This window comes from Strix aluco, chromosome 1, assembly GCF_031877795.1.
Source record: "Strix aluco isolate bStrAlu1 chromosome 1, bStrAlu1.hap1, whole genome shotgun sequence".
Classification (NCBI taxonomy): domain Eukaryota; kingdom Metazoa; phylum Chordata; class Aves; order Strigiformes; family Strigidae; genus Strix; species Strix aluco.
In genome coordinates, this window is record NC_133931.1 from 73,802,023 (window position 1) to 73,829,242 (window position 27,220).

Below are 27,220 nucleotides of genomic sequence, written 5' to 3' on the forward strand. Positions count from 1 at the left end.
ACTTTTTTGTGCCATTGTGCAACAGATTTACACATGAAAACAGACTGCAGGGCTTTAGGATTTTCAACCAATTTTAAATGGAAATTCACAATTACCGAGCAACTAAGTAATAAAACTGAAGTCATCAGCACATTGCCTGCTGGTGAACAAGTACCAATGTCTGAAGTGTGTAGTTCTAGGAAACTGCAAAGCAGAAGAGAAAAAAAGCTAATGTTAAAAATACGAATATTTGACAAATCAAGAGACTGATTTTCAGACAAGCTAAGCACCCAGAGCTCCAACAGAAAATGCAACTGTTTCCAACTGGAAATTTGGGAAAATGAGTTCAGAGACTGTAAATAACAGAACAAAGAGATCAGGAGATTTAAATTTGTTAGATAAAGCAGAACAAGGAAAAAAATTCTCTGAATGGAACATTTTTACTGGTTTGGGTGACATACTCCCAGTTTGCACAGGTGATGCAGATTGCTTTTTCTTAATCCTCATAAATTTAGCATCTACCTGAAAAGCACTAATTTTTTAAAATAGAAAGCTCATCTTTTGTGGTTAAAATTGAGAAGTGTATAAAATCTCTTTTAGCATTACTACACCTTTTCTTTAAAAATAGTTCTCCTTTTTAGAAAAAGGATAGGAGACTTTCTGTGTTTTTCTACTGCTTATTTCAGGACTCATTATGAACAGTTCACTCACTCTGCAGCTTAAGCCAGCAAGATCTGGGATGACCAAGCATTGCAGTGGTGGCAATGTTGCCCCATAGTTGGGACGCAGTCCAGCAAGCAACATTTTTATGCAAAGCAGAACTTCCTCAGAGGATGGTAGAGAAGATGTGCCTTCTGTTTTCAGCTCTTCCATGACGTATGGACTCTTCATATGGACCAAATTTATCACCTTCAGAATCTGATCAAAGGCTTTGGCATCTCCAGAAGTCTCTGACCTCTTGCTTTATCCCAATGGCGAGATCAACAAAACCTCATGTAAGTGGGGTCCTACCTAATCACAAATGCCTTTAAAGTCCAGACAGAAAGTCTTCAGGTGGTGTGATTTAGCTCTTGACGTAAAGTCCAGCGACTCATCATTAGAAGTGTTCACGGTCATGTTGGATGGGGCTTTGAGCAACATGATCTAGTAAAAGATGTCCCTCCCCATACCAGGAGGGTTGAACTAGATGATTTTTAAAGGTCCCTTCCAACCCAAACCATTCGATGATTCTAAGTCCCCATAATCCAGAAATTAGTTTATGTCATCTATGTCATCTGAGGGGACAAATCAGTCACATATTTCAGAAAGCAGCAAGCAAAGCTAATTCCAGCCAAAAGCAAAGCTAGAGGAGGAGAGAGGTGCAAGGATAGAGTCAGCCTCTTCATGCACACCAGGCAAGCACAATGTACCATGATTAGAGCAGTCCCATTCCCACTCCACACACTGCCCAAACCTGTGGATGAGCTACGGGTGCAACCATGAGACAAGCTTTCTCTAGCAGCAGAAATGCTGTTGCCACCTGTTTCTCAGGCTGCAGTTTCTCACCTCCACAACCTTGTCAGTGACACAGCTGCAGGAGGGGGGTGGCTGCTCTGCACATCAAATGACTCAAGTCATCTGTACTTAAAGTCCATCTACCCGCTGTGCCAGGACATGGACTGTGGTTTATCCCAGGACCCTGGCAATTCAGCAGGAAGCACAGCCCAGGACAGGCACATGTGTGACTGAGGCAATGACAAAACACGGTGGAGGGACAGGAGGCAGCACTCAGCACATGCCCCTTGGAAACAATACCCTGAATTTAGCTAATCCTCAACACAGAGTCTTCCAGCTCCCCAAAACACCAAACTGAGCATGTGGTGGAAAGCTATTGCTGTATTTAAGTTTGCTTCTCATATATGCAGAAGGCATGACATTAATGGTTGGGACACCAACCCGACCCTTCTTTAAACTGTAACTATTATAAGTCATCAACAGGCCCACAGAACTGCTGGACCTTTCGAAACACAAAAACCTCCTTAGCAAATGTCTGCAGAAAATTCTTGCATTCAGGCCATATGAATTTACCGTCCATGAGGAAAAGGAGAAAATCATCCCTGCAAGTGCTGCATCTGCAGCAGTTCAACAAGAGGAGGGGAAAGCATATTAACAGAAGAAAGGTGTTACTTCTGATAGCATGCTCATATAGTAAAGACCTGTTTTCTGTCAAATTATACTCATTATTCTTACTAAATATTAATTAAAATTTACTGGTCATGTTCAAGTAATTTTACTCAGAGGAAGTAAAATTATCTCGAATTTCAGACAAATACATCAAACTTTTTTCTTGAGTCTGTCATGGATCCATGAAAAAAACCACTGATGATGAACAAGAAGAGGTATTAGTTACATTTTGATTAGAATAAATAACAGATGTGTGGTGATTAATCACACTCAAGTTAAGACAAGCCCACCTTGGCACAATGAACATAAGGGTTAGGTCTGGCTCCTTCAACACACCTGAACATGCATCAGGTTACACCTTTGTTTTCACATCAGAATAGATGTATTAGGGCAAACTCAAACTTTCATTAACCCCTCAGAAAGTCCAAAGCTAAAATTATATCCAATTTATACTTACAAAATTTTAATTCAGCACCTAGCTAACTGAACTGATGCACGGCCCCATGCTGATCACGAAAAATCAAACAGCATGAACAAAAATTGTACATGTAAAGAGCAAAATTTGTTATTCTCAGCTACTCAACAGAGGTAAGAGGACTTTCAGCTGTGAAGAATGTCTGAAGGAGCATCCAATACTGACTGGATGATAAAAATGACAGATGAAATTCAGTGCAGAGAAGTGTTCCATGCTTGTGGGTTTTTTTGGGGGATGATGTTGTTGTTGTTGGTTTGTTGTGGTGGGTTTTTTTTGTTTGTTTGTTTGTGTTTTTGTTTGTTTTTTCTTTTAATGACCCAAACCTTCCATATAATTATGGCCTCGAATTTAATTTCATCACTCAGAAGGTGCTCAAGGTAATACCAGTTCTGCAGCAACTCTGCTTTTTAACTGCTCCAGAGCAAAATGATCCTGGGAATTATTTTAAAAGGAATACAAAACACAGCAGAAAGCATTACAATACTGTTTAAAGAAACTGTGTACCCACATTTTCAATAGTGGGTACATTAGGGATCCCCAGACTTAAACACAATACATTGCAGAACTGAAAAAGAACTATGACAAGGCTGATTAATGGCAAGCAGTGTTGAAGCGTTTTAAGGAAGCATCACAGAGTGAAGACAGTTCATCTTCCACTGGAAGAATGGCCTAAATCCTTTACAGGGATTTCCCATCTTTTACAAGGATTTCCACCCTGTAAAGAGATGATCTGGGGAGGGGATGAGAGTGGGTGGGAGAGGAACAGAGAGAGACGGCTATTGATCTTTCAGCAGAAGGCTGAAGGTGAACCAGGAATTCCTTTTCTGGGTATTAAAGTTTTGAGTCCAAAATAACCAAAAAAAGCTGCTCCCTCACCCAGAGGCAGTTTAACTGCTGGAACTCATACCTGTGATGTTTTCTATACACTATAAATTTGAAGGGTGTCTGAAGAGCATCTGGGCAGGTTCCCAGAAGGAGAATCCACAGAAGGCAGTGATCAACTGTGAAGACACCACCTCAGAGCCCCTGAAGCACAAAACTGCCAGAGGCTGGAAAACACTCTGGTGAAATACTTGCACTCTTTATATTCTTCACTTCAGCAACTGTTATCAGCTGTTGAAGAAAGAAGCAGGGGGATCAGGGAACTACCCTAGATAAACCTTTGATCTGATCCTGCAAGGCCATTTTGAATATAGCCCATTTGCGATTCACTTCATGCTTGTCCACTCTTTGTAAGAGGGAAGATGAAAACCTTTCAGGAGCTATCCATTGGGAATAACCTGAAATACAGAATAAAGCTATCACCTTCATATTTTCTTTTGATCATGCACGATAACATAAATTAGCTCTGCACTTACTTGCACTATACCTGCTGGCCATATGTGCTTGCAAGTCTGTATTACACTAACGCACAACAGCAAGACAATGTATACACACCTTCCCTACAAACAGCTGCTTCCCGGGAATGCTCAGTTACATCCCACTAAGTTATTACCTGTTTATTTTTCCAAATCTGCTAAACCCATGCTGCAAGGGTGGGTTGATTATTATTCTTTCTACTTGGTTGCTAGGGATTACAAAGTAGTTTCATTTACTCTCCTTTTAAAAAACAGAGTAAGTTTTTATGCTTTTATCTCTCTTGCTACCAAGGAATAATCCTACAGATTCTGCCTGTAGGCTCCCTGCCTTCTAACTGCATGCTAGTCACCAGGCAAGAGAAACTAACATTATTCTTACTGCACATGTGATTCAGAAGATAGAGAGAAAGTATACTTAGAGAGGTGGCAATCAAAAAAAAAAAAAAAAATCCAGGCTGGAAGTTTCTAGAGCTGGAAGCAGAGAACTGAGTGTCTGAATAACCATAATTTGTTTTGCAGGTGCCCAGAAGTTTTCATTCATTTTCTGCAAATATAAGCAGCACACCACAGCCTTCCTACCTGTGCAGTTCAGAGCAGCCAAAGTACCAGGTGGTTACCTAATTCAAGAAAGCATGGGACAATAAACACAAGATTGAGAAAACTGGTCTACTCACTAACAAGTCCTTAACGGAAGTCTTCTGAATCAAAATGGAAAAGAAATACTTATTCCCAGGAGAACCCATTTTTCCAAGAAATTTAATTGCCTCGTATTTGACCAAAACTATCAAGGAAGTGAGCCTGAGAAACATAATCCTAATTACCCCAGAAAGGAAGAAGTGACCCAGTCACTTGTGGCACATGAATGTTGCCTTGTTCCCCAGCATGCGTTTTGTTCAGTCTGATTAAAACTCCTGAAAGCCAAAAGCAAGCTGCTTGCTTTATTAGCCAAGTGTCAGTGGCTTGGGAGACTCAGCTGGATACAGACTTCTCTCTGCCCCACACTGACCATGGGATTACTGAAAAAGCACTAGACTAACAGAAAGAGCTGGACACAGCTGCCCAGACCACTGCTGGACAGACAAAGGCAGTGGCGAATGCTGAAAAGGGTGATCTATACCCACTTAAATCAGCCGAGAAACTTTCTTGTAATATTACAATATTCAACAGCCAAATCAGATATGGTGCTCCAAAATGACAAACATACATCTGTAACAGCTACTTTTATTCAGAAATTAGAGGTTGACAGAATTAAATACAAGAGTTTCCCCGCATAATTTTGATGTTACTTAACCCCAAGGAATTCATGAAAAGAAAGGGCGGGCAGATAGGAATTCAGGCTCTTCATCCAAACTGTGCTACTGTTTTTCTTCCTAGAGAAAACAAGCTATCCCTGATAAGAAGCACTAAGGCTGTAATATACTTCACATACTATTAACGAGGTAAGAAAAAGAGAAAAATTAAAAGCAATGTTGTGCATGTGCAAGCACATGAAGAACAGCAGTACAAAACCACAAGAGATATGATGAGGACACGAATACAGTTGAGTCGCTGTAACGCTGGCTGTTATATCACACAATGAAGGCAGAACTGAGAGGTGAAAGTCGCAACTTCACTATCTACCAAGAAGCCGGTGTGAAAGGGGTGAATGCTGCCACGTGCCACAGCTGCCTCTGATAAGGTATCACATTTAAATGCCCAGGACACATGGCTGTCCTGAAAACAGATCCCTTGTTTTGTGGGCAGAGAGAGGGCAGCTACAGCCTGCAAAGTGACTCTCTCCTCCTTTTCCCTGATATTCACAGGAAACACAGAAAAGATCTCTCCAGCTGGGAGTTTAATGCCAAAGTACATCTGACCTGACCCTCAAAGGGAGGGATGGGTGAGAGCCTGCGTGCATGGTGCCTGGGCTGCCTGACTGCCTGCCACCAGCCCATCCATCAAGAAGCGGCACAGGCAGCCTCCGCCTCTGAAAACTGCCGGCTACATGGCAACAGGGTCAGAAGAAGATCAGGAAATACATAAAAGTAACAGCAGCAACAGGATAGACACAAAGAGGAAGGAAATCCTCCTCTTCGGCATTCGCAGCTTGGCATGTAACATGGCAGGCTCTGCAATGTAGGAAGCAGCTCGCTTGCTCTGAGGGAGGTCTTGTCAGAAACACTATGCTGGGAACCAGAATAAAACTGCAACTTTTCCCTTCTCCTGGGAAGGGATGCAACTGCACATCTGATCTCAGGAAATGGGCTGGTACAAATTATCAGAAAGCACCATCTCATTCACTTGTAAGACCAGCACTCCATAAGGGTAGAATGGACCAACTCTCACCCCAAACCGTCTTACAGGACGTGAAGATTTGCCGAGAAAGGGTCTTGTGCTTCAACTTCCAGAATTTCTGCCTCAGTCCTGGGAAAGCGCTTGAGCACAACCACAGAGTAGACAGTGACTCCGTTTGCTTCTGACCATATGATGGGCCTTAGAGCCAGTGGAGATAACTCATAGCCTGAATCCCTGAATCTTACTCGCTCTTAACAAATTTAATTCCAGCATAACTTCACAGGAGTTATTCCAATAAGTAAATTTACATATACAAATTACATCCTGATAGAAACTAGGAAAAAAGAAATAAGTGTAACTATTTTCAGAGCTTGGCAAAGAACCAGATTTCTCTAAAAGCTGCTGTCATCCAAGAATGACTATCAGGACTCTGAAGACAAAAACCAGAAAGGGACAACGGAGAGTACATGTACCTCTCAGCCAGGCAGTTCCTCTCCCTAATCTGTTCCCTTTATGGTCAATAGAATGAGAGCAATTCAGGGCAGGAACATAACTGAGACACTCTGAAGTGCCCTCTAGACAGACTCTGCTCACCGATGACAGAGGGAGCCTAGTGCTAACACAGCCACCAAGCTGCGTGCCTGGCGTGACTGGGAACCTGACAAGAGGAGGACTCATGGCAGTGATACAACAGTAAAGCTTCACCTAGAAACAAAGTTATTTCCCTACATGCACCATTGTTAAGAGTAACTCAAGCAATATGAAAAAGAACTACGCCCAGTGCCTTGAAGCTCCCTGTCCGTTGAATTAGGCTTGTAAGGCTGCTACTCTTCTAACTGCAACAAAGAGAAGATGAAAGCACAGAAAAGAAAATAAATAAGTCCATGCTGTTTTCTTGTTGTTAGGTTTGGTTTTTTGTTTTTGAGGGGTTTTGCTTTTGGTTTTTGGACGTTTTGGTGGGGTGTTGGGGTTTTTTTAGAGTAAGAATAGGGGTTCTCAGTCGTCTTAAAACAGGTGCAATTACAAAACACAAAAATCCTTGTTCCGTGCAGCGTGTACTTTTCTGTTTGTTTTGGTTTTCCCTATAGAGAAATTTAAGAACTGTTTGTGTATTTCTGTGTTCGGATTGCTCACACTTACTGCCTCCTCAACAAGCATCCCCAGGGGCCAGCTGCAAACAGTACCCAGCACCCCAAGGTAACAGGCAGCTAGTCAAACAGGTACTGCCAGCTCACAGATGGACCTCTAGGACCTGTTAGCTGGTACCAAATTATATGTATTTTACTGGCTTTAAAACAAAAAGATTCAACCTCATAGCTGTTAGGTTAGGGAAACTCGCCCTAAAGTCCTAGTAAAGATATTTAAATGACTGAATGTTAACTAAGGAGCCCAAAACATGCAGTGTGTAGAACAGAAAGCCACACACAACACCTGAAGCACAAATACACAATATAAACCAGCAAGACCATGTTCACAGTAATGTGCAGACCACTAACCTCAGAGTGAAAATCCAGGGGACCCAGTCACTGCTACCAGAGTGCCCCACAGTATGTTAACTAGGGTAATCATGGCCCCTTGTGTGCTCACCACTTGTACCTTTGGACAAAAACGCAGAATGTGCTCACACCCAGGGCTTTAGGGAGCTGTTCAGAGCACCCCTGTGGCTCCCCTTTCCCAGTGTACACCACTCCTGAAAACATTACAGTAATACTTGGCTATTCCAGCAAAGATATAGCAGAGATATTATTTACTCACCCACTCTTTTTGGATCTCAAATGTTTTTAATATACCAGGGATTTTAATATATCGGATTAAAAATTAATAATTTTTAATATACTATTGTTGAAGTGAACAACATATGGCAGGACTCATTTGTGAAGGTTTGACAAAGGTTTTCAGGTTAGTTACGTATGATGCTTTCATGCAAACATACCCATGCTTTCTACAGCAAATTTTTCCTCAGTGCAACACCAAGCATTTCAGCATGACAGCAAAAGAAAAATAAGTAGGGAAGCCTCCTAATGTGTTTCTGTTGCAGTTACAGGGAACCACTCACGCATGCTTCTCTGAGCAGCAAGAGACAGAAGAGCAATGACAGCTGGTTGCCGTCTTCCCTGCATCGTCACCATCGTTCCCTGCCTGGAACAGATCGTCCTGCCCCCTCACCCTACAGAATAAGCTCTATTGCTAAAAAGGCTGAGGAAAACCCCAGCCCTCCGACACAGGCAAGATCAATCCCAGGCCTCCTCCCGTGCCCAACCTGCCGAGAAGCTTTCCACGCTCTCAGCTGTCCCTGTTTCACACAATGTCAAGCAGGAAGCAAATCTCTCCAGTGACATTTGATGCTGAACAGGCTCTTAAATGGCCGGTGAACCTAAATTTAGGATTAGGGAAAAAGTAAGGAACACATCCGACATTTATATTTTCCTCCTCAGCACAGCAACAAGTTAACTTGATACACCAGTTTTAGACATTCTGAAGTTACAAGTGGTCCTTAAAGCTTAAGTGTAATCCTTATCAACACCCACAGGGAGAAATAAACCTGCAGAAACAGGTTTTAATTTTGTGGGGGTTTTTTTTAAAGCACACTGTTTACCAACATACTCCTCCTCAGGTTTTAATAGTAAGACCAGAACTAAATATTTAATGTCTGAAAGGTTAAAAGACACCCACTATATAACTTCATACCTATCAGACTCATTTCAAACTGCTAAATATGAATTGACATGCCTTATGACACCCTACCACTTACAATAGCATGCTGCTCATCCACAGTAACTTCTGTTGGGGTTTTAAATTAAGAGATTGTAACTTTATCTCTTTAGAGTCTAAATTTTTATGTGCCATGTTGAGTCTTAAGCAGGAAAAAAGAGACTTAAAGGAGCTGTTCTCATCATTAAAATACAGATGCCAAAAAGAAAAACCCAGAAAAGGGCAGCTCATAATTAAAAGTAACACCTGAAGACATAAAAAGCTGTGAAATAAAGGAAGTCTCTCACATTATGTAATATTTAATAATGCTTACAATATTGCCAATTAAATACTCAAAAAAAAAAATCCCATCTCTCTCTCCCTTCTCCAGACAGAAGTACCATGATGTCCTCAATTTCATCAAGCTCATACAAGTACAAAACCATAATGACAATGAGTGGTGGGATTCCCCCACCACTGATGATGACCTCATCTGACCATGGCATATTCTAAACCCGAGATGAGCATTTCATCTAAACGCTTCCAAAGGTACCATTACAATATTTGGCATTATAGTACACATTTTCTTCTTGACACTGGCTGGATTTGGTGGATACCTCACTTAAAAGTCTTACAGAAGACAACGTATGTTACATCAGGGAACTGTGTCACCTATTGAAATTAAGCTCCTCAGTCTTTGGAGTGTTTCTTCCAAGAAAGAAATAAATTGAGAGGCACTCAATTTACAAATTAAATCATCTTATTTTCTACAGAAATAAAAACAGCTGCACACAAAACATGAAAAGGATATAAAAGAGAGTAATAGGATAGCTGAAGGCAAGGAACGAACAATACACAATTTGAACATCACGATGGAAACTCGACAGAGAGCAACTATTTCTTCACTGTTTAATTATGAGATAGTGTATTTAACATTATATATCATAGTGAAAAAGGTTAATAAACCAGATGAAAAAATCAGTCCAACAGTATTATGAAGCCACATGTATTTTATATCACCTTACGCTGTAAGAATGTGAGATGGTAACAAAACTTAACCCTCCTTTCAGTACATATAAGGACTGAAACAACATAGTCCTGGTCTGAAAAGATGATACTTTGCCATGCAGTGAGCTCACAAAAAGATAGCAAGTGGCCTCTGTTTGAAGCATTGTCAACCATGAGTTTGCACATTTTCCTTACCATTTTTAAAGATAAGCAGACTGAAGCAAACTGATAAATGTTCAAACATGCACCTCCTGATCAGGCGTTTCAATGACATGCCTACATTCTCTTTTTTAAGTTAATACAAAATATATCATCCCAAGGCATACCAGAGTATGCATTCATCTGTGGTACATGACAGTCAAGTAACAGATCAAAACTGTCCATCAGAGACCAGAAATCAATGAATGAGAAAAACCACCATGCAGGAGAGAATCAGGAGATGTTTCCTTATTTATTGTACAGCAACTTCATCAGTAATTGACGGGGGGGGGGAGTCAGCCCAGACCTTCTCTAGACATCTAGAGGGTTTTGTTTAGTATTTTGTTAGTACTAAACTGGATATACAAATTTTGTCTTATGCAAAAACTACGCTTTTGCAGGGCTTCCATTCAAAAGCATTACACGCAACGGATTCATTCTGAACGGAAGAGAAGCCTCCTTTCCATAGTAGCACGATTCCTTGCTTTACCAACTAACACCATTTCTGCTCTTTTATTACATTAGAAGTATGTTATAGAACAATAAACAGCATTAATCCAGTTCTTTCTCTACTGAAACACTTCGGAAAGAGAGTGCCACAACTTGCATTGCAGCTACTTCCAGAATCATTACACAGCTCCTTAAATTTCAGCAAATCCAGAGCTAAAATATACCGCTGAAGATGACAAAGAATGCCATATCTCTAAACTCAAAAGCTAGCAGACAAAACCAATATATTTAATATTAACGCAGTCTTTAGTATATACGCTTAGAGACCATTGGTATATCAAAGCCAACTTTGTCCAAGCACCTTAGAACATCTCAGGGAGGTAGGAACTGTATTTACCCTAATTCCACTTGAGTAAAATCAGCATCCCTTCACCTTCCTTATAAACAAGGCTAAATCAGTGGCAGTGCTGAGAATGACATCCCAAAGAAATACCAACATTTCCTATTCCAAACCCACAACTTTTGAGTAGCAGTTCTTAATTTATCTTCCATAGTTTAAGTGCTTAATTTTGTTTTACTGATGCATCTCTAACAAGTTCTTCAGGGTAAAGATTAAAACAGGCTTGAGTAGCGCAAAATTTCAAGAGCACTAATCTGAATCGAATTAACATGTTTGGTTTATATCTTCCATATAGAACAGGTTTAGATGGAGGCAGGAAACAAATCACTCCGTTCTCTTCTGATCATAATGCTAATTTATTTGAAGGTATTTAATATGAACTTTTTTTTTCTCCCCCAGTTAAGGGTTTGAACATGCTGTGCTTCTGTCTACAGAAAAATGAGTTCAGCTGTCTGACCAAAGACCAAAAGCCTAAGATCTGCTTTGCCTCTCAATACAGAGATCTATAAAGTGAGAAGTGCAAATAGCTAAAAAGGGAAATTACATGAAAACTAGTGACAACTATTGATCTAAGGTTGCAAGAAACTTGTTATTTTATTTTCCTTTTAAGGAAACAACATGAACTCCTACGTTTAATGAAACTTAGAATACCCCCTTGAAAACACGGGGACTGCTAAGAAGTAAAAGCAAGTTTGCCACATGCATACCTAGCTGTGAATGATTTCTATAGATTCCTACCTTAGCAGGATGGCTACAGCCACCCCTCAGCAAGCCACACAAGGCCCAGTCAAGTGATCTGAGTGTCACGAGCTGTGATTTGGGAGAGACTGATGCCTGGACTGTCCCCAAGGGGAAAGAAAGGATGCATCAAGTACAAGTGATGCTGAGGAGGAGCTTGGCACCTCAATGGGGACCTGCAAAAACCCCAGTTACACAGCATTATGAGTAGCAGAACAAGCTGATGAGGTTGCCTTGATCATGGGAGTTTTTCAGTCTGAAACTGATGTGGTTCTTCTCCAAATCCCCCCTGCTTGCCACACACACAAAAAGACTTCTTGAAACATTTAACCACAAAGAGCTCCCACAGGTCACGGAGGATGAGCCTTGGCCACATCTCCTCTAGAATTGCAACAGGAACATCTAGAGACAATTCCTAGGCTGTGCTTGTTTATTTACTGGGCAAGTATTTCTCAAAATCTAATTAAAGAACATGGAAGTTGTTAAAAAATGCCTAAATCTTCTATTGAAATAATCATTCACTTGCTTTTCTTAAAAACAACAATTAAAAAAACTGAACAGCAAACAAACGAAATAAACCACCAAAAAAACCAACCAAATCCACAAAGACCTCATCATAGTAGATACTACTGTTGTTACCAGTTTTTTCCAGAGGGGTCCATTTTTGGAGTCCATTATGAGCAGTTTAAACAGTTTAAAACATTACAGGATCCTTCTCACTTCTGTCAGAACTTAAATTTACAATGTCTGTTTCTCTTTAGATTACAAAAAAGTGGTAAATGTAGTCCTAACAATAGCAACATGACTCTTAGACATGAAATTTTAGAAGATGCAATTGCAGTATATGCCAGTAATTTCAAGTTAATTTGCTAATTAACTTAGTCCTTTTTTCGTGACATTTTATTAATCAGCAGATGTGCAGTACTTTTAAAGCACTGGATAGATGATAGTAGACAAAGAATAAAACCATCATTGTATTTTTCTAGAATTCTTTAATCTTCATAAAGATATGTGTTTAGACTGCATAAAAAAAACCACTGTAAAAAAATCCACATATCAGTAATATGATACTTTATAATTAATTTTAAAAAAATACCTGAAACAAGTCTAAAGGAGCTTGTGTTGGGGTTGCGAAGAAAAGTATCATACCAGTTTTCCTTTCTGGCTTTGATGACACAGTTTCCTTTAAGGTACCACTGAAGATGACTGACATCTTTTGTCTGTTTGCTTAGAAACAAGAATTGTTTTAAATCTCGCTATGCTTTAGGAGTCAAAAAGTAGATTCCTTCTCCCTTGCAAATTTTTTACGCATTGTAAGAAAAGGGAATTACTATGGAAATCTAAGCTGCCAGAAGAAAAAGAAGTCAGAAGGAGGATATCCCAATGCAGACATTTTACTCTATTTCTTCAGTACTTCCCGCTGCAAGTCAAGTCAGATAAGCTTTCACATTTTAACACAAAGCTTCCCAAGATGAGAAAAGCATCCCACTAGCATGCTCCACAGCAGTCCTTTCAAACCTGGAACAAGCCCCTTTAAAGCAGGAATCCACAGCCTTAAAGCAGCAACCCACTGCTAACGGAGGCTTTATCTGCTCAACAGCTTTTTGGTTCTTCTTGCTACAAAGCCTATTTTAAGGTTTATAATTTAAATGAAATCTGCGGAGACAAATCTTGGAAATTTCCCTGATCTGTCTTAAACACCTTCTGAAATCCTACAGGACCAGCTCGGAGATTTCTCAGTGAGATCATGGAAAACAGATCACAGGTTACAGGGAAGTACCATGGTTCATCCTCACAAAGGCGGCTGGCTAAAAGCATGCACAAGGAGTACAACAGAAGTCTAACATTTCAGTTTAAAGAGGTATACATTTTTAGAGCAAAACCACAAGTTATTTATATGGATAGATTTTCACAAAGCAATCTGATCTGGGAACCAGGGGATTTTACTTACAGCATCTGTGTTCCACATTCTCAGGAAAAAAAAAATAATTAAATAATCCTAAAGAGCTGAAAAAGGTATTTTTATCATAGCCTTTGCAGCTATTTCATGTTTCGCTCAAATTGAAAGAGAGCTGATCCAGATACCTCCAATCACGTCTGGAAGCAGGCCCCAGAACTGTGTGCACTGTCTTAACTAGAACTCAAATTATTCTATTAAAAAAAGCCTAATGGTTAAAAAAAAAAAATCCCCCCAAGCTCTGGCATTCCTTGTCACATTTTTTCAAGTTGTTTGATGTCAGTTTACATTTAATAAACATGTTGTTTATTATCTTCATTTAAGGACTTTTATCAAATTACAGCAAGAGTCATAGGAAGCATATCAAGATTACAGATCCATAATGCATTCAGGATCTCTGTGCAGCACCATTAAATCCATTAATCACCATCTTTTCTGTCCCAATTATGCTAAAAAGATATTCAATAAAGCAATTTCACCTCACCTCTCTCTCTTTCCTGTTACCATCAGTGCAAAGAAGGCAAAACCACAACGCTTCCGACAAATTCTCAAGGCACCTCTTTTGTTCCCTTTAAATTAAATCTGAATCGGTTGCACATTTTGCTGAACTGCTAATACTCTCCACATGTTCCCTTTCTCAAACTGAAAATGTTTTCTATTAGGAATGTCTAACACTAAACAGAAAACTGTAAAATGCCCTCCAAACAACCCAAAGAACCTCTCTTTCTTGAAGCTTTCATTGGAACATATCAATCACTACTTCCCGAATTGAAGAGTTCACAGTGCCATAATTAAGCTCCCTTTAGGAAAGCTTTTTAATTAGGCTATTTCTCTTTGTGTATTCAGAAACTCCCTTACCTAAAGAAAGCTGTTTATTTTAAATTCAGTAAGTTATTCCTTTTAAAAAAAAAGAAATTGGAAAGATTTTAAGTATGAACTAGAGGAACTCCAGAGTGTCCATGGCTATAAGAACTCTACTCCAGCACTTATCACACTGCTAACACACATATGCCAAACAGATGAATGCAATATAATAACAATATTTATGGGGAGAAGCATCTCAAGTGAGACAGTACCAGTAACACAGGTTGTAGGCACAAGCTTAACTCTGCCCTCAGAGAATGAAACACAACAGTTTCACTTGTTTCCTTAACCAGAACTGCACTGGCTTTTCTACACTTTGACACTATACTCATAAGAGGACAAACCATGTTTTTTTCCCCCACTTCTATCTGTGTATCTTAACTTCTCTGTAACAAAGTGTCAGATACAGTTATAGACTCAAGACATGACTTTGTCTTTGTGAAAGCACTGTGGGTCCACCAGGGTGGAACTTGCATCTCAAGCACCTGGAGGCACAGGTCCTACCAGAAGGTTCAGTAGATGCATAAATAGTTGCCAAACCTAATCATATCTGCTGTAATACATGCAACAAGTCCACATAATGGATAACAGAAGAGAAAACTGTACATGGAAAAAAGGACTAGCTGCATACTTCAGCCATTACAGGACAAATAAAAACAGCTGGCTAGTAGCCTCCTAGTTACAATGAGCTTACAGCTTCCCTCAGGTATCCCAGAACAAAAGGGGCTCAAGAAGATATTTATGGCTACATTTTATAAAAGACATCAATAGCGAGAGTATGTCAAAAAGACAATCCAAAGAGCTAAGTGGAAAGGCTGGATTATTGGTGCTAACACTGCTGGTTAAAGCAGATGCTCTAATAACAGGGGCTAGAAACAGCTGCCGTGCAGTGCGGTAGCTATTGGGTCACATACTTGGGCATAAGCCACTGCTGAGCCCCCATGGAAGGATGGGGAAGGGCAGGCACGCTGTAGATCACTTAAGCACCCTGCTCGGGTAAATCTGCAACTGCCCATGTGCAAAAGCCAATAGAACGGGACTGTAAAATGGTTATAACAACTAATAATGAAGCTATGTTATATGTTTAGCAAGACTCTTGGAATAATATGCTTGCACACCGTTTAAGGACCTTGCTGGATCAAACTATGAAACGTAATACACACAAATACCTATGCAAATTATTTTTAATCTATAGGCAGATAAAACAAAGACTCTTCATAAATACAGGAAGGAGCTATAACCACACAAAACCATAATTTTATAAAGCAAAAACATTTTAAATAACCAGTTGAGGGTTGAGGAGGGGTGGGGCGTGTGTGCTGTTGGGGTTTTTTAAAATAATAAACCGACACAAAGGAGATGTAAAATTTAAAATAGACCTTGCAACATTTGCTGACTTTCCAAGCTACAGTACTCTGAGCAATCCCAGGCCAATACATGAATTCAAAATTACATCAACCTTTCTTATTTGCATTCTTCTTGTATGACATTGTATTAACACCTGAAGCTTATGTCAGACTTCCCTTAGCAGAATCACTCTAAGTCATTGTCATGGGTCTCTGTCTAAACCTCATTCTCAGTATCGAGAGCACCACTCCTGATTCCCCATCACAGGCATAAGCATTTTAAAAGAGGACATGGGGCTCTCTTGGGCTAGATGCTGTGTCCAGATATGTAAGAGTAAATGGTGCCTTTATTCTCAGAGACCACCTCAGATTTTGATGGAAAACTACCAAGAAGCAAAGAACAGACAAATGAAGCAGCAGCTGCAAACAGAGCTGTCCATGGAAGGGCATAATGAATAAACCAAGTCGCTCTCCAGGAAGAGTGGAACTTTTAAAGATCTTTAAAACTTCACTCTCAAAGTGTTGCTCTGACTACAACCTTCTATTTAGTTTCAGGAGCTCAAGTTTTTGGCATTATTGGTGTTTGTCCTGTAAAGCTACATCCTCATTTACATTGGACTTTATCAAGGCTTCAGCTGAACCCTGTAATTGTTAAATACACACAAACTAAAATTACATTCAAGACACAACTAAATACAAACAAGGAAAGTCATAAGGCTGCCAAAAACACCAGAAAGACTTTTCCCACAGGCTATTAACTCAAATAAATGTAATTTGAATAAAAGGTCAAATTTGACAAATTGTGAAGAAAACCCAGTTGACACTATGTGGTTTAAGGAGTGATCTTCCTCCACTAAGGTCTTTTAACATCAACAAGTACAATAGTACATCTATAATTTCACAGAAATTTCACAGAATCATCTAGGTTGGAAAACCTTGAAAATCATCTAGTCCAACCGTTAACCTAGCACTGACAGTTCCCAACTACACCATATCCCTAAGCGCTATGTCAACCCGCCTCTTGAACACCTCCAGAGATGGGGACTCCACCACCTCCCTGGGCAGCCCATTCCAACCTGTTCTATAAAGAAAAACTTCCTAATATCCAGTCTAAACCTTCCCTGGTACAACTTGAGGCCATTACCTCTTGTCCTATCGCTCATTTCTTGGTTAAAGAGACTCATCCCCAGCTCTCTGCAACCTCCTTTCAGGTAGTTGTAGAGGGCGATGAGGTCTCCCCTCAGCCTCCTCTTCTCCAGACTAAACAACCCCAGTTCCCTCAGCTGCTCCTCGTACGACATGTGCTCCAGACCCTTCACCAGCTTCGTTGCCCTTCTCTGGACACGCTCGAGTCATTCAATGTCCTTTTTGTAGTGAGGGGCACAAAACTGAACACAGTAATCGAGGTGCGGCCTCACCAGTGCCGAGTACAGGGGTAAGATCACTTCCCTGTCCCTGCTGGCCACTCTATTTCTGACACAAGCCAGGATGCCATTGGCCTTCTTGGCCACCTGGGCACACTGCTGGCTCCTGTTCAGCCAGCTGTCAATCAACACCCCCAGGTCCCTCTCTGACTGGCAGCTCTCCAGCCACTCCTCCCCAAGCCTGTAGCACTGCTGGGGGTTGTTGTGGCCCAAGTGCAGCACCCGGCATTTGGCCTTATTGAAACTCCTACAGTTGGCCTTAGCCCATCGCTCCAGCCTGTCCAAATCCCTCTGCAGAGCCTCCCTACCCTCGAGCAGATCAACACTCCCACCCAACTTGGTGTCATCGGCATGACATATAATTTTCAATTACTTACATTCTATGAACAAAACTGATTTCAGCAATAGTCTTTTGATATTAAAAAAAAATGTAAATATTGCAGTTTGTATTAAAACCACTGAAAATTCATTTTTGAAACTACCTTTTAATTAGTCCTGACCATTTAAATCAGGATCAAGCCAAAATGAGAAAAGAAGTAGAGTAATATTTAAAAGAAAATTTGTTCCTCTGTGCTGAAAGTCCTTAGTGTGAACATAAGACAAGAATTCAAATTGAGAGAAAAAATTAAAGTATTAATTAAATTGAGATGCTTAAGAGTGACTGGTATGCAATAGGGCAGAAAACACCACTCACTAACAACTTCCGCGCTCCAGTTATTAAGCTTTATTTCTCCCTTAAAACCAAAACTACTTACCCCACTTGACATGGGACTTGCTACAGCTTCCCCAGTCTCAAAATACTGGCCTGTAGTCAATACATTCTCTGACACTAGAGCCCAATGAATTCCCAGAGATTTGAAATCACTAATGATGGAAAACTTTATCTGGACATCTGAACACAAACACTTGTGCATTTCCCACAATTTAAAAGTACAACATGTTAGGGAGAGAAAAAAAAATACTGGTCCACCTTCCGAATGGGAGAGGTTATGACAGGAAAGATACTTCTTTTACACCTCTCAGCTCTTCAGAGAAAAGTAAGACCTTGAATGCAAGGATCACAGGGGGATCTGTGGCAAGGGCACTGCAGAACAAACTGCATCTTCTCAGAAAGCAGTCCTAGCTACCTGTCGGGGACTTTGCAGAGTCAGTAACATTGCTAACCACAACACTTTCCAAGGATATTGTTAAGACTGAAAGAAAACAGCCAAAGCAAGACAGTTTTATTCCATGTAACACCATCTCAGATTGCTCTAGCTCCTGGCTTCTACTCCAAATATGTAACACATCTTTTAACCTCTAAACCTAATGTTTATATTTCAAAAAAGACATTAACAGGCAGTTGATGTGAAAATATATGCAAGATGAAGAGAAGTACCCACTGTGCCAACGAAACAACCCTCCTATCCTGTGACAAGTTTAACTGCCAGGCACAGATCACCAAACAAAACCAGTACTAAAAAGTGCAGAGTGTCCCTGACTCTTTCAAACTGTCCCATACCAAAAATAAGACACATTTGATATGTAGAAATTAAAAAGAAGAGAGAAGAAACTACATTACATCAAGCTATGGGCTGAAGCAAAAACTTACCCTAAAAACCTAAACTTCAGCAGGAGGGTGGGAAATTAGAACCAGATCTTGCATTTGGCTTTTCTGTCTATAACAAACCAAGCCAAAAGCCCATATCCAAAACACACCTCTGCTCTATGAGTTTGAAATCTGGACTCAAGTTTTGCAGCCTGGCTTCCTCTGTACTCACCGCTGAATGCATCACCACCGCCAGAGAGTAACAGCACCTGACAAAGGAATGCACTTTCATACAGAACAATTAAAATACATGCACAGTAATATGCCTAATTGCCCACAGTGAACTTGAATGCAAACAGGTAACAACAATGCAACCACACAGGGAAGCTCAGAACCTGGTGTGCTCCAATTCCTCGATGGCTGCATTCTGGACAAAAATTTTTTACATTAAAATTGTTTTTATAAAACCTCAGTCCAGGAAACATATTAAATCTTGTCTTGCTGCACTGGTCTGTTTTGCCAAGTATATTCCCAGACCTAACAAGAACAAGCTTCTCCAAGCTGTTCTTAATTTCATTCACATTTATAAAATCAGCCTAGACTTTGCAGCACCTCTGTTTCTCCTCTAACACGTAGGCTTTCTCTAATGTACTTCGAGTCAAGGGTAGTAGAGGAGAATCTATTCCTACATGAGGCAGCCTAGAGATCGCTCTCAATGGGAGGTATTCGAGGAATTCTGTAGGTTGCTTATGCTCAGTTCAAATTCCCAAAAGGCCATTTCATAACACATCCTGGGGGCAGGGGAAAGAAGTTTAGTTGTATTTAAAGCCTGAATCCTCTGACAGCAGTAGCAGTGTGAAAATAATACATAACTTCGACTTTCTAAAATATCTGATCAGTGCTTCAGCTATGATCTCCTGAAGGAAGACCAACAAGCTAAACATATCAGCGTGCTGAATCCACTATGGGAAGCTGGAAACAAAACATGTGACTGTGGCACATACGTATAGGATTTTTTATTTTTTTTTAAACCAAACACCCATAACAACTATCATAATATCACCAGAACATGAGCATTAGCTTTGCCACTAACACTCAGTGAAACACTCTGCTCTACAGAATGCTGGAGAACATATTAACACCATCACAGTGCATCAGCCTCTGTTTCTCCAACCTTAAAGCTCTTCTAACACACACATTATGACTTTCATTAGACTTTTTCTTGTGACAGCATTGTTTTAACCAGGGGTTTTAAGACACTGACACTGTGATAATGACAAATACGTGGCCAAGATGTGCAAGATGTGAATAAACATTACATGCTATTAAAATGCAGTAGTTAGCTGTCAGCCAATAATTCTTCAGATCCTCTTCCCTATTCAGAACACAGTCTTCTTCAGGCACACACAAAAGCTGTGGCAAGACAGATAATCCAGGATTCTCTAGAACACCCCCAACCATCACACTTCACTGTCAAATGCTGTATTTCCCTGGGCTATTTAACATACTTCAAGGGTAATGTAACTAATACAATCTAATTTTAGCACTCAACAAACAGAATAAATAAATCAATTTATTGGCCGTTATCCTCAACCTGGAACACAGCAAGTCTGGTTCATACTCCCCAGATTTGCTTCACAGAGAATCAATCTGTTTATTTGTTCTCCTTCAGGCATGTGGAACTTCACTTACCAATGCAGGCATGGACTCTCACTGACAGCTGGGTCCTCAGAATTATACTGTGCTTCTTGCCCCTCCTAAAAAAAAAAAAAAGGAGAATAAGAAAAGTATAAGAAAAGTATATAAAGGTGTAGGGAGATGGTAGAGGAGTTGGGAATGAAGGAGTGAAGTTGAGCCTAGGAAAAAAGGGTGGGGGGTGAGAAAAAGTATTACTAGTTATGTCTTTGTTTCTTATTATCCAACTCTATTTTAATTGTCAATAAATTAACCTTCCACAAGTCAAGCCTGTTTTGCCTGACAGTAATTGGTAAGTGGATCTCCCCCATCTTTATCTCAATCAATTAGGTTTTTTCATCTTATTATCCCTCCCTTCTGTTGAGGGTAATGAGAGCACGAGCTGCTGGGTGGGCATCTGGAAGCTGGCCAAGGTCAACCCACCACAATGTCTATCTAGAAATCCATATTAGAGAAGTACCAAGTGATGACTGCACATTTTAATTTTCACAGAACTATTTTAAAGCTAGGTATAATTAAGCATTAAAAGAAAATGCAAGATCAAAGAAAAGGTTGCTTACACTGTCACAAATCTGCTCATGCACCTTCATTGGTCTTTAAAGCACAAAAAGATAGATGTGTTTTTCATGCAAAGATGCAAAACCAAGTCCTCCTTCACTTAGGCTCTCAGTTCCATCCTGGCCTTAAATGGAATGACTATCTCAATTAGCTGCCACATTCCTCATTTGTTTTTCAGACAAATTAGCATTAGCTGCATTTCTTCAATATGTACAAGAGTACTGCTCTTTGATTTCTAGGTGCTACACCTGCAAACTGGCATCAGAACACAGCCAGCACCTTGCCTGTGCACCCAAACTTGCTCACCTGATGAAAGGTCAGAGGGTAAGAAAAGCCAAATGTCTTTTCCATTTGTACAGCAGCACATTCTCCCTCTTTTCTCTGAAACTAAAGATGCAATTCCCCAACAAGTGGCTCTAGGTGGCCCTGCTTGAGCAGAGAGGGTGGACCAGATGACCTCCAGAGGTCCCTTTCAACCTCAGCCATCCCATGATTCTGTGAATTCATCGTGGGAAAACATTCAAGAAGCAAAACTGTTTTTAGAACACACTAAGATGCAGCTTAGTTTGTGTCATGTGAACCCCAGACCCACTTCTATATACAAGTTAGAGGCAAATTCAAAACCAGCACAACCTTCCTTGGTTATACACTTTATAACTCTGCCAGGAGATTTCAGGGCCAAACACTTCACACAGATGCCCCACAGAATCCTCCACCGGATGTAACTTAATTGGAACAAACCCACTATTTTCCAAATAACAACACAGGTTCTTCCTCACCTTACTGTTTTTCTGCCCACAGTTTTTTTGAGGAACAAAAATATTTTTCATTATTTTCAGAAAAAAAAGAACATGTTTTATATCATCTTCCTGAAAAATTTGCAGGATAAGACAGGTCAGTGAAGTAGTGACATATTTTCAGAGAAATACTGCTCCTGGACGGACATAGGAAAAAAAGCACATTAAGAAACTGAAAAAAAAAAAAGTGGTTAACGTGGAACTATGCACCTGCTAATAGAGGACTTAGTTCCAGTTTCGAAATGGCAAACTTCCTCTATAGTTAAAAAAAAAAAAAATTAAAAAAAATCTATCAACGAAATTGGTCTTTAATGGGTCTGCTGAACATCATTAGGACAAAGTAGGGAAAGTGTAAACCTTCTCTTAATACTTTTGAAGTGCCTACACTCTGGATTTTAAAGTTTCCTGGAGCAGTTCCAGGTTTAGGACTGGCTCTCTGGCCACCTGAACTCCTCCTGCCATTCTGGTTGGACACAGCCTTTGCCTGCACTCATGTCCTGTGGATTTTTAACAGCTTCCCTTTCCCACAGGATTATCAGGACTCATCTGGAATATTTAATTTGCAAAGGTAGTGAGGAATCTTTGACAGGGCACCAAATTTACAATACCAATACTAGCATCACTCATTGATACATCAGCTCACTTACACAAAAGTCATCACATTCTTACTATGGTATACTGTCATTCTTTCAAAGACAATAAAATAAAACATTTCTAAACCTCTCCCCTTCCATTAGTACTCAAGACAGAAGAAAGAAATCTCTCCTATGGAAACAGAAGAGCAACAGCTCCGGGATTAGGGTCTCCATCTGGGACAAAGAAGGAACCATTTTAAATTTCCCTCTTGCCACAGCTTTCCTGCACCATTGTGATTAAGTAAGGGCAGAACAGAGAGGTGTTGATAGGCCACATCAAAAGCCAGACCTCAACTATACTGAGGGTGCGAACTTAGTTTATGCTACATCTTCCGCCTCCCATCTGCAAAACAGGGACTGAGGCAGCTGCCCATCTCCCACTTCTGTTAGGGACTCAGGTCCTGTCAAGCCCTTACACATTGCTATTACTTAAGCAGTGTACAGTTTTCACAGGAGGTTTACACAAGTGATTTTAAAAGGTGTATAGATTAAAAAATAGTAGGTGAGAGGAAGGAATTAAACAGCTGTTTATGATTTCTTTTCAGAAGACAATCTACAGTAAAATATTTTAAGTAACTGTAAATGTTAGCTTTCTCTCGGCATCAAACAATTCACCGGAAGATCATGCCTTCAAAAACACAGAGATGAAATGTTGCAACAAAGGCTTCTAGTTAAATAGGTTCCCAAAACCAAATTTGCTCTTCCCCTCCCCACCAATCAATTGTTGACTTACAGGGAGGGGTTTTGAGTAAAAGAAAGAGAACTGTACTTGCTACTGAAAGGAAAGCACAGCCCCTCTGCCTGCCACTGCCTCCCAGGTGGCCTGTTGCTCTGGAGGCTGCCCACGGGTAGTGGGAACAAATGGGTGACTTGCTTGCAACCAGACACCATTTCAGCACAGGGGGAGCATTGAGGCACCTCTACTCAGACCTTCACTGAGCAAGCAACACCAGCAGATTCACCCTTGGATTTTCAAGCCCTGCCATGGGTATGCCTTCCACTCTATATTTTTCATATTATTTCTCTTCTCTGACCATATTATGACCATATTTTTTGCTCTTGAGACTGCAGGATGTTGGAGGAAGAAGAAGAGGACTTAAAACTTTCAGATAAGCACCAGCTATACATCCTCTATAGCACTGAAACAGCAGGAAAAGCAACGTAATAATGGTATAGAAGAGTCAGTGTTTATCTGGCTATTAAAGCAAGATCCTTGGGCTCCATAACCAGACTAGGAAGGAACAAAACCATACTGCAGTCTGAGCTGTGCAAAGCCGCCTGCAAAGACCTCTGTCAACAGCCATAGAACAGGAAGTAGGAGGAAAAGGATACCCATTTTCAGATAATCCTGTAAGGCTGACAAATAAACAAACACACAGAAAAATAACAACAAAATCTTCTGTCATTACATAGTACCTGCATATAAGATATTTTCTGTGGGAGCACTTGGAAGCTCTTTAGTTTGAGATACATGTGCTTATTCCAAGAAAGGAGAGAAAAATAAAAAGGAGGACCAGAGTATATGTGAGAGGAGGTTCCAGGGAGATGGGATTGCTATCAAAAAGCAAAAACTAGAAAAAAGACCAAGAAGCCCAGAGTACAATTACAGGCACCTATGAAAGATGCCCAGACACTAATTAGGCTTCCATTGTTCAGGTCAAGAAGCCTATTTCATGGCCCCTTTGGCTTATTTTTTCAGGTTTTTTCCCCACCTGGTTTGCTTGGTTCTTTTTCTTTTGGAAGGGCACCGGCATGAGCACCCAAGACTCTTGAACAATTTTTCCAAGCCAATCTTACACTGCCAGCCTTGCCCTTCACTATACCCCCTACCCGCCCCAACAATTGATTCAGTACAGAAAACTGCTACTCTTGACCTCCCTTCCTTGAAGGACTCATTTGCCAAGCCTCACTCAAGGGCAGTCTCATCTACAAGGACACAACACAGAGGCAAAAATGACTATGAGGTGTTGTGAACCTTCATATATGCTCCTCTTTCCTCATGTCACTGAAACCTCTGGAAACGCAAAATAACTTTGCTAAATCCTTTGCGTTAGATGTTCTTTCGTGAAACTGTCCGCAACTGCCAAACTGCAGTTGTATCCTTACCGTTACTAGACAAGGAAAGAGAGATTAATGCAGTGTGCAATCAAAAGAACAGCTAACCATTTTGTCTGATTTCAAGGATTCAAAAGGTGCTGGAAATCCCATCTTCAAAGGCAACATCAAACATTAAGTCTCCAAGACAGCTGTGCAGTTAAATTTCTCCTTCTATGCACAACGTCAAATGGATGATTAAGTCCATTGACCTTGATAGAACTACTCATAAGCTATTCATAAACTTCAAGGCATGGGTTTTTGAGCAAGGAAAAATGACCTATTTCAAATGCAGGTAAGCGTGTAGCACCTTCATTTCCTAGTCCATAATTCATTATACTGCTGATGCCTAAAAGTTTAGTAAAGAAAAGAGGAGGAGGGAACCAGTTTGCCTAGTAGATACATTTCAAAAAAGCAAGCAAAAACCCCACCACCACTACTCTGAAAAAACCCCAACATTACATTTCAGACAAATTTCTTCACAGTGCCAACTGAAACCCCGTTCTCCAGAAACAATGACAAACTCATTCAAAACTAAAGAGAGAAACTCAGTGAGGAAGAAGCTATTGGCAAAAGAAGTAGTGCAAGTCAGAAGAAAAATGAAGGAAGGAGGTTCTAGAAATTAGGCTGAGCCAGGAACAAAACAGCATGAAAGAAACAGGGACAAGTCCTCCTGGGCTTTATTTCCTTTACACTGAGCAAAAGGCTCTACCTGTAGTTTGGGGTGAATTTGTCAGTCTAGGCACTACATTTACTGGAAAAATCCTAGAAGGGTCGAGGAAATTAGATGCAACACATAACTTTAAAACTTACTCTCACTGTAGTTGAGTAGCTTTTATTTTACGAAACGTTCAAGTCTATCCACTGATTTGAAACTAACATGAAGCATATTTTATTATTCCTGTTGCTGTCTATAGTTCTTTATGTTAGTACGTAGGCTCTCCTAATACCAATCAAAGGCGCACTGAGGCTTTTGAGACAAACAAAGGAAACTTGACCTTTCTTCCAAGAAAACATCACTAACCAATAGTAAATAGCAAAGGCAGGGGATAGAGAATCAAGAGACTATGTCTGCTGTAACACTTACATATACAAACTAGTATCACGTTTTTGCAAATAACAGTAGCATTATATGAGATTTCAATGCCTGCACATGGAAGGTTTATTTAAAACACTTCCACCAAGACAGTGGCATGGTAGCCTGCTACTTTAGAGCAGTGACCACTGAATTCCCTCAGTGTGAAGTTGTCTTTCCTGGTATCTGCCATGAGATTTTATATATCTGATGCATTTCTAATTGAAAACAATTTTCGTAGAGATGTTCTTGAAATACCTGTATTGATTTAATAATAGTAGTAATACTTACACTGAGCAAGCATGAAGGATAGGAGTTTGAGATCTTTCAGTCAGAACTAAAACTGGTTGCATTCTTTCCCCCACCCCCGGCCCTTGCATAGGTAAAAAGTACAAAAGAAAGAGTGGCCAGTGTTTTGGTTTTTCCCTCTCCAAGACTTAGCTTAGAAGACCAATAATATAAAGCTCATCTCTTTCAGTTTCACAGATTATTGACTAGGAGGCAGGCAAACTAACTTCCAATTCCTGGTATCAGAGAGAACATTAAGGATCGAATTAGCCCTGGCATGTATTCAGGAAAGCAAAAAACTATACAGAATACGTAAAAAGCTGATGTCCCTGTAGAGAGATCAGAAGAAAAAAGCCCAGTGTTCTGCATCCTGTAAATCCATACACAGATGGATCCAGAAAAGCCAGATACTATATCCAATACTTGACTTTCTAGGTACTAGTGTGGGATATATAGCACAGGATTTATTCCAAACCTTTAGCACATGTCAAGGTATGCTTTAAAGTCTCTCTGAGATGTGGCCATTATGCTGAAATCCAACTACATAAACCATTGCCTCATACTACCCATAATTCCCATCTGCAATCTATCATATAATCCATTTTATTTTCAAATTCAGAACTCAGCTTTAATTCATCAATGACTTTATTTCCAGAGATATGAATAGGTACTTTAAAAATACAAAAAAATATACATTAGTGTATCATATCTGGTTTAATTTCAATTTGAAAAGATCTATAAAGTACCAGAACTATACAGGGTATTTTATTATCGAAATGAGTGGAAGCTAAAAACAATATTGATGACATTTTGATAAATACTTCTAGTTAATAATAAGCTTTTGCCACACTTCGGATCTATTTTTGACAGCAGTGGAAGTGTTAGAATACATCCTACCTCTGCAAGTCCCCTCTTCTTATTTCTCTGAAGCAGTTTTGTGGTAACTTCTGAAGACAAACCGCAAGATAGCGTAAGGCATCCTGAATCTAGTTTCCATGTACATGCTATAGGGCTGTCCTAGACATAGTCAGATGTCCTGTATGTCCTATACATATATCATGTCTCTTACATAATTTACTAAAAAAGTACATTTTAAATATACAAATGAGACATTTGTGTAACTTCTCATTAACAACTGGGTGTTGCAGAATGAAAGAACAGAACTGGACTCCAGCTTGCCATGAAATGCAAAAGGTCTCACTCAGCTCCGGCACATACCACACTA

At 40.1% G+C, this 27,220-nt stretch overlaps 1 protein-coding gene across 10 annotated transcripts in view; it reads right to left on the bottom strand.

Moving 5' to 3' along the window:
• FHOD3 (formin homology 2 domain containing 3) overlaps window positions 1–27,220 on the bottom strand; it is a 414,767-nt gene that overhangs the window by 336,643 nt on the left and 50,904 nt on the right. For all 10 annotated transcript variants that reach the window (XM_074825180.1, XM_074825169.1, XM_074825159.1 and 7 more), the window contains exon 3: window positions 20,546–20,610. In XM_074825180.1, the coding sequence (XP_074681281.1) occupies window positions 20,546–20,610 (65 nt within the window). The remainder of the gene's footprint in view (window positions 1–20,545; window positions 20,611–27,220) is intronic.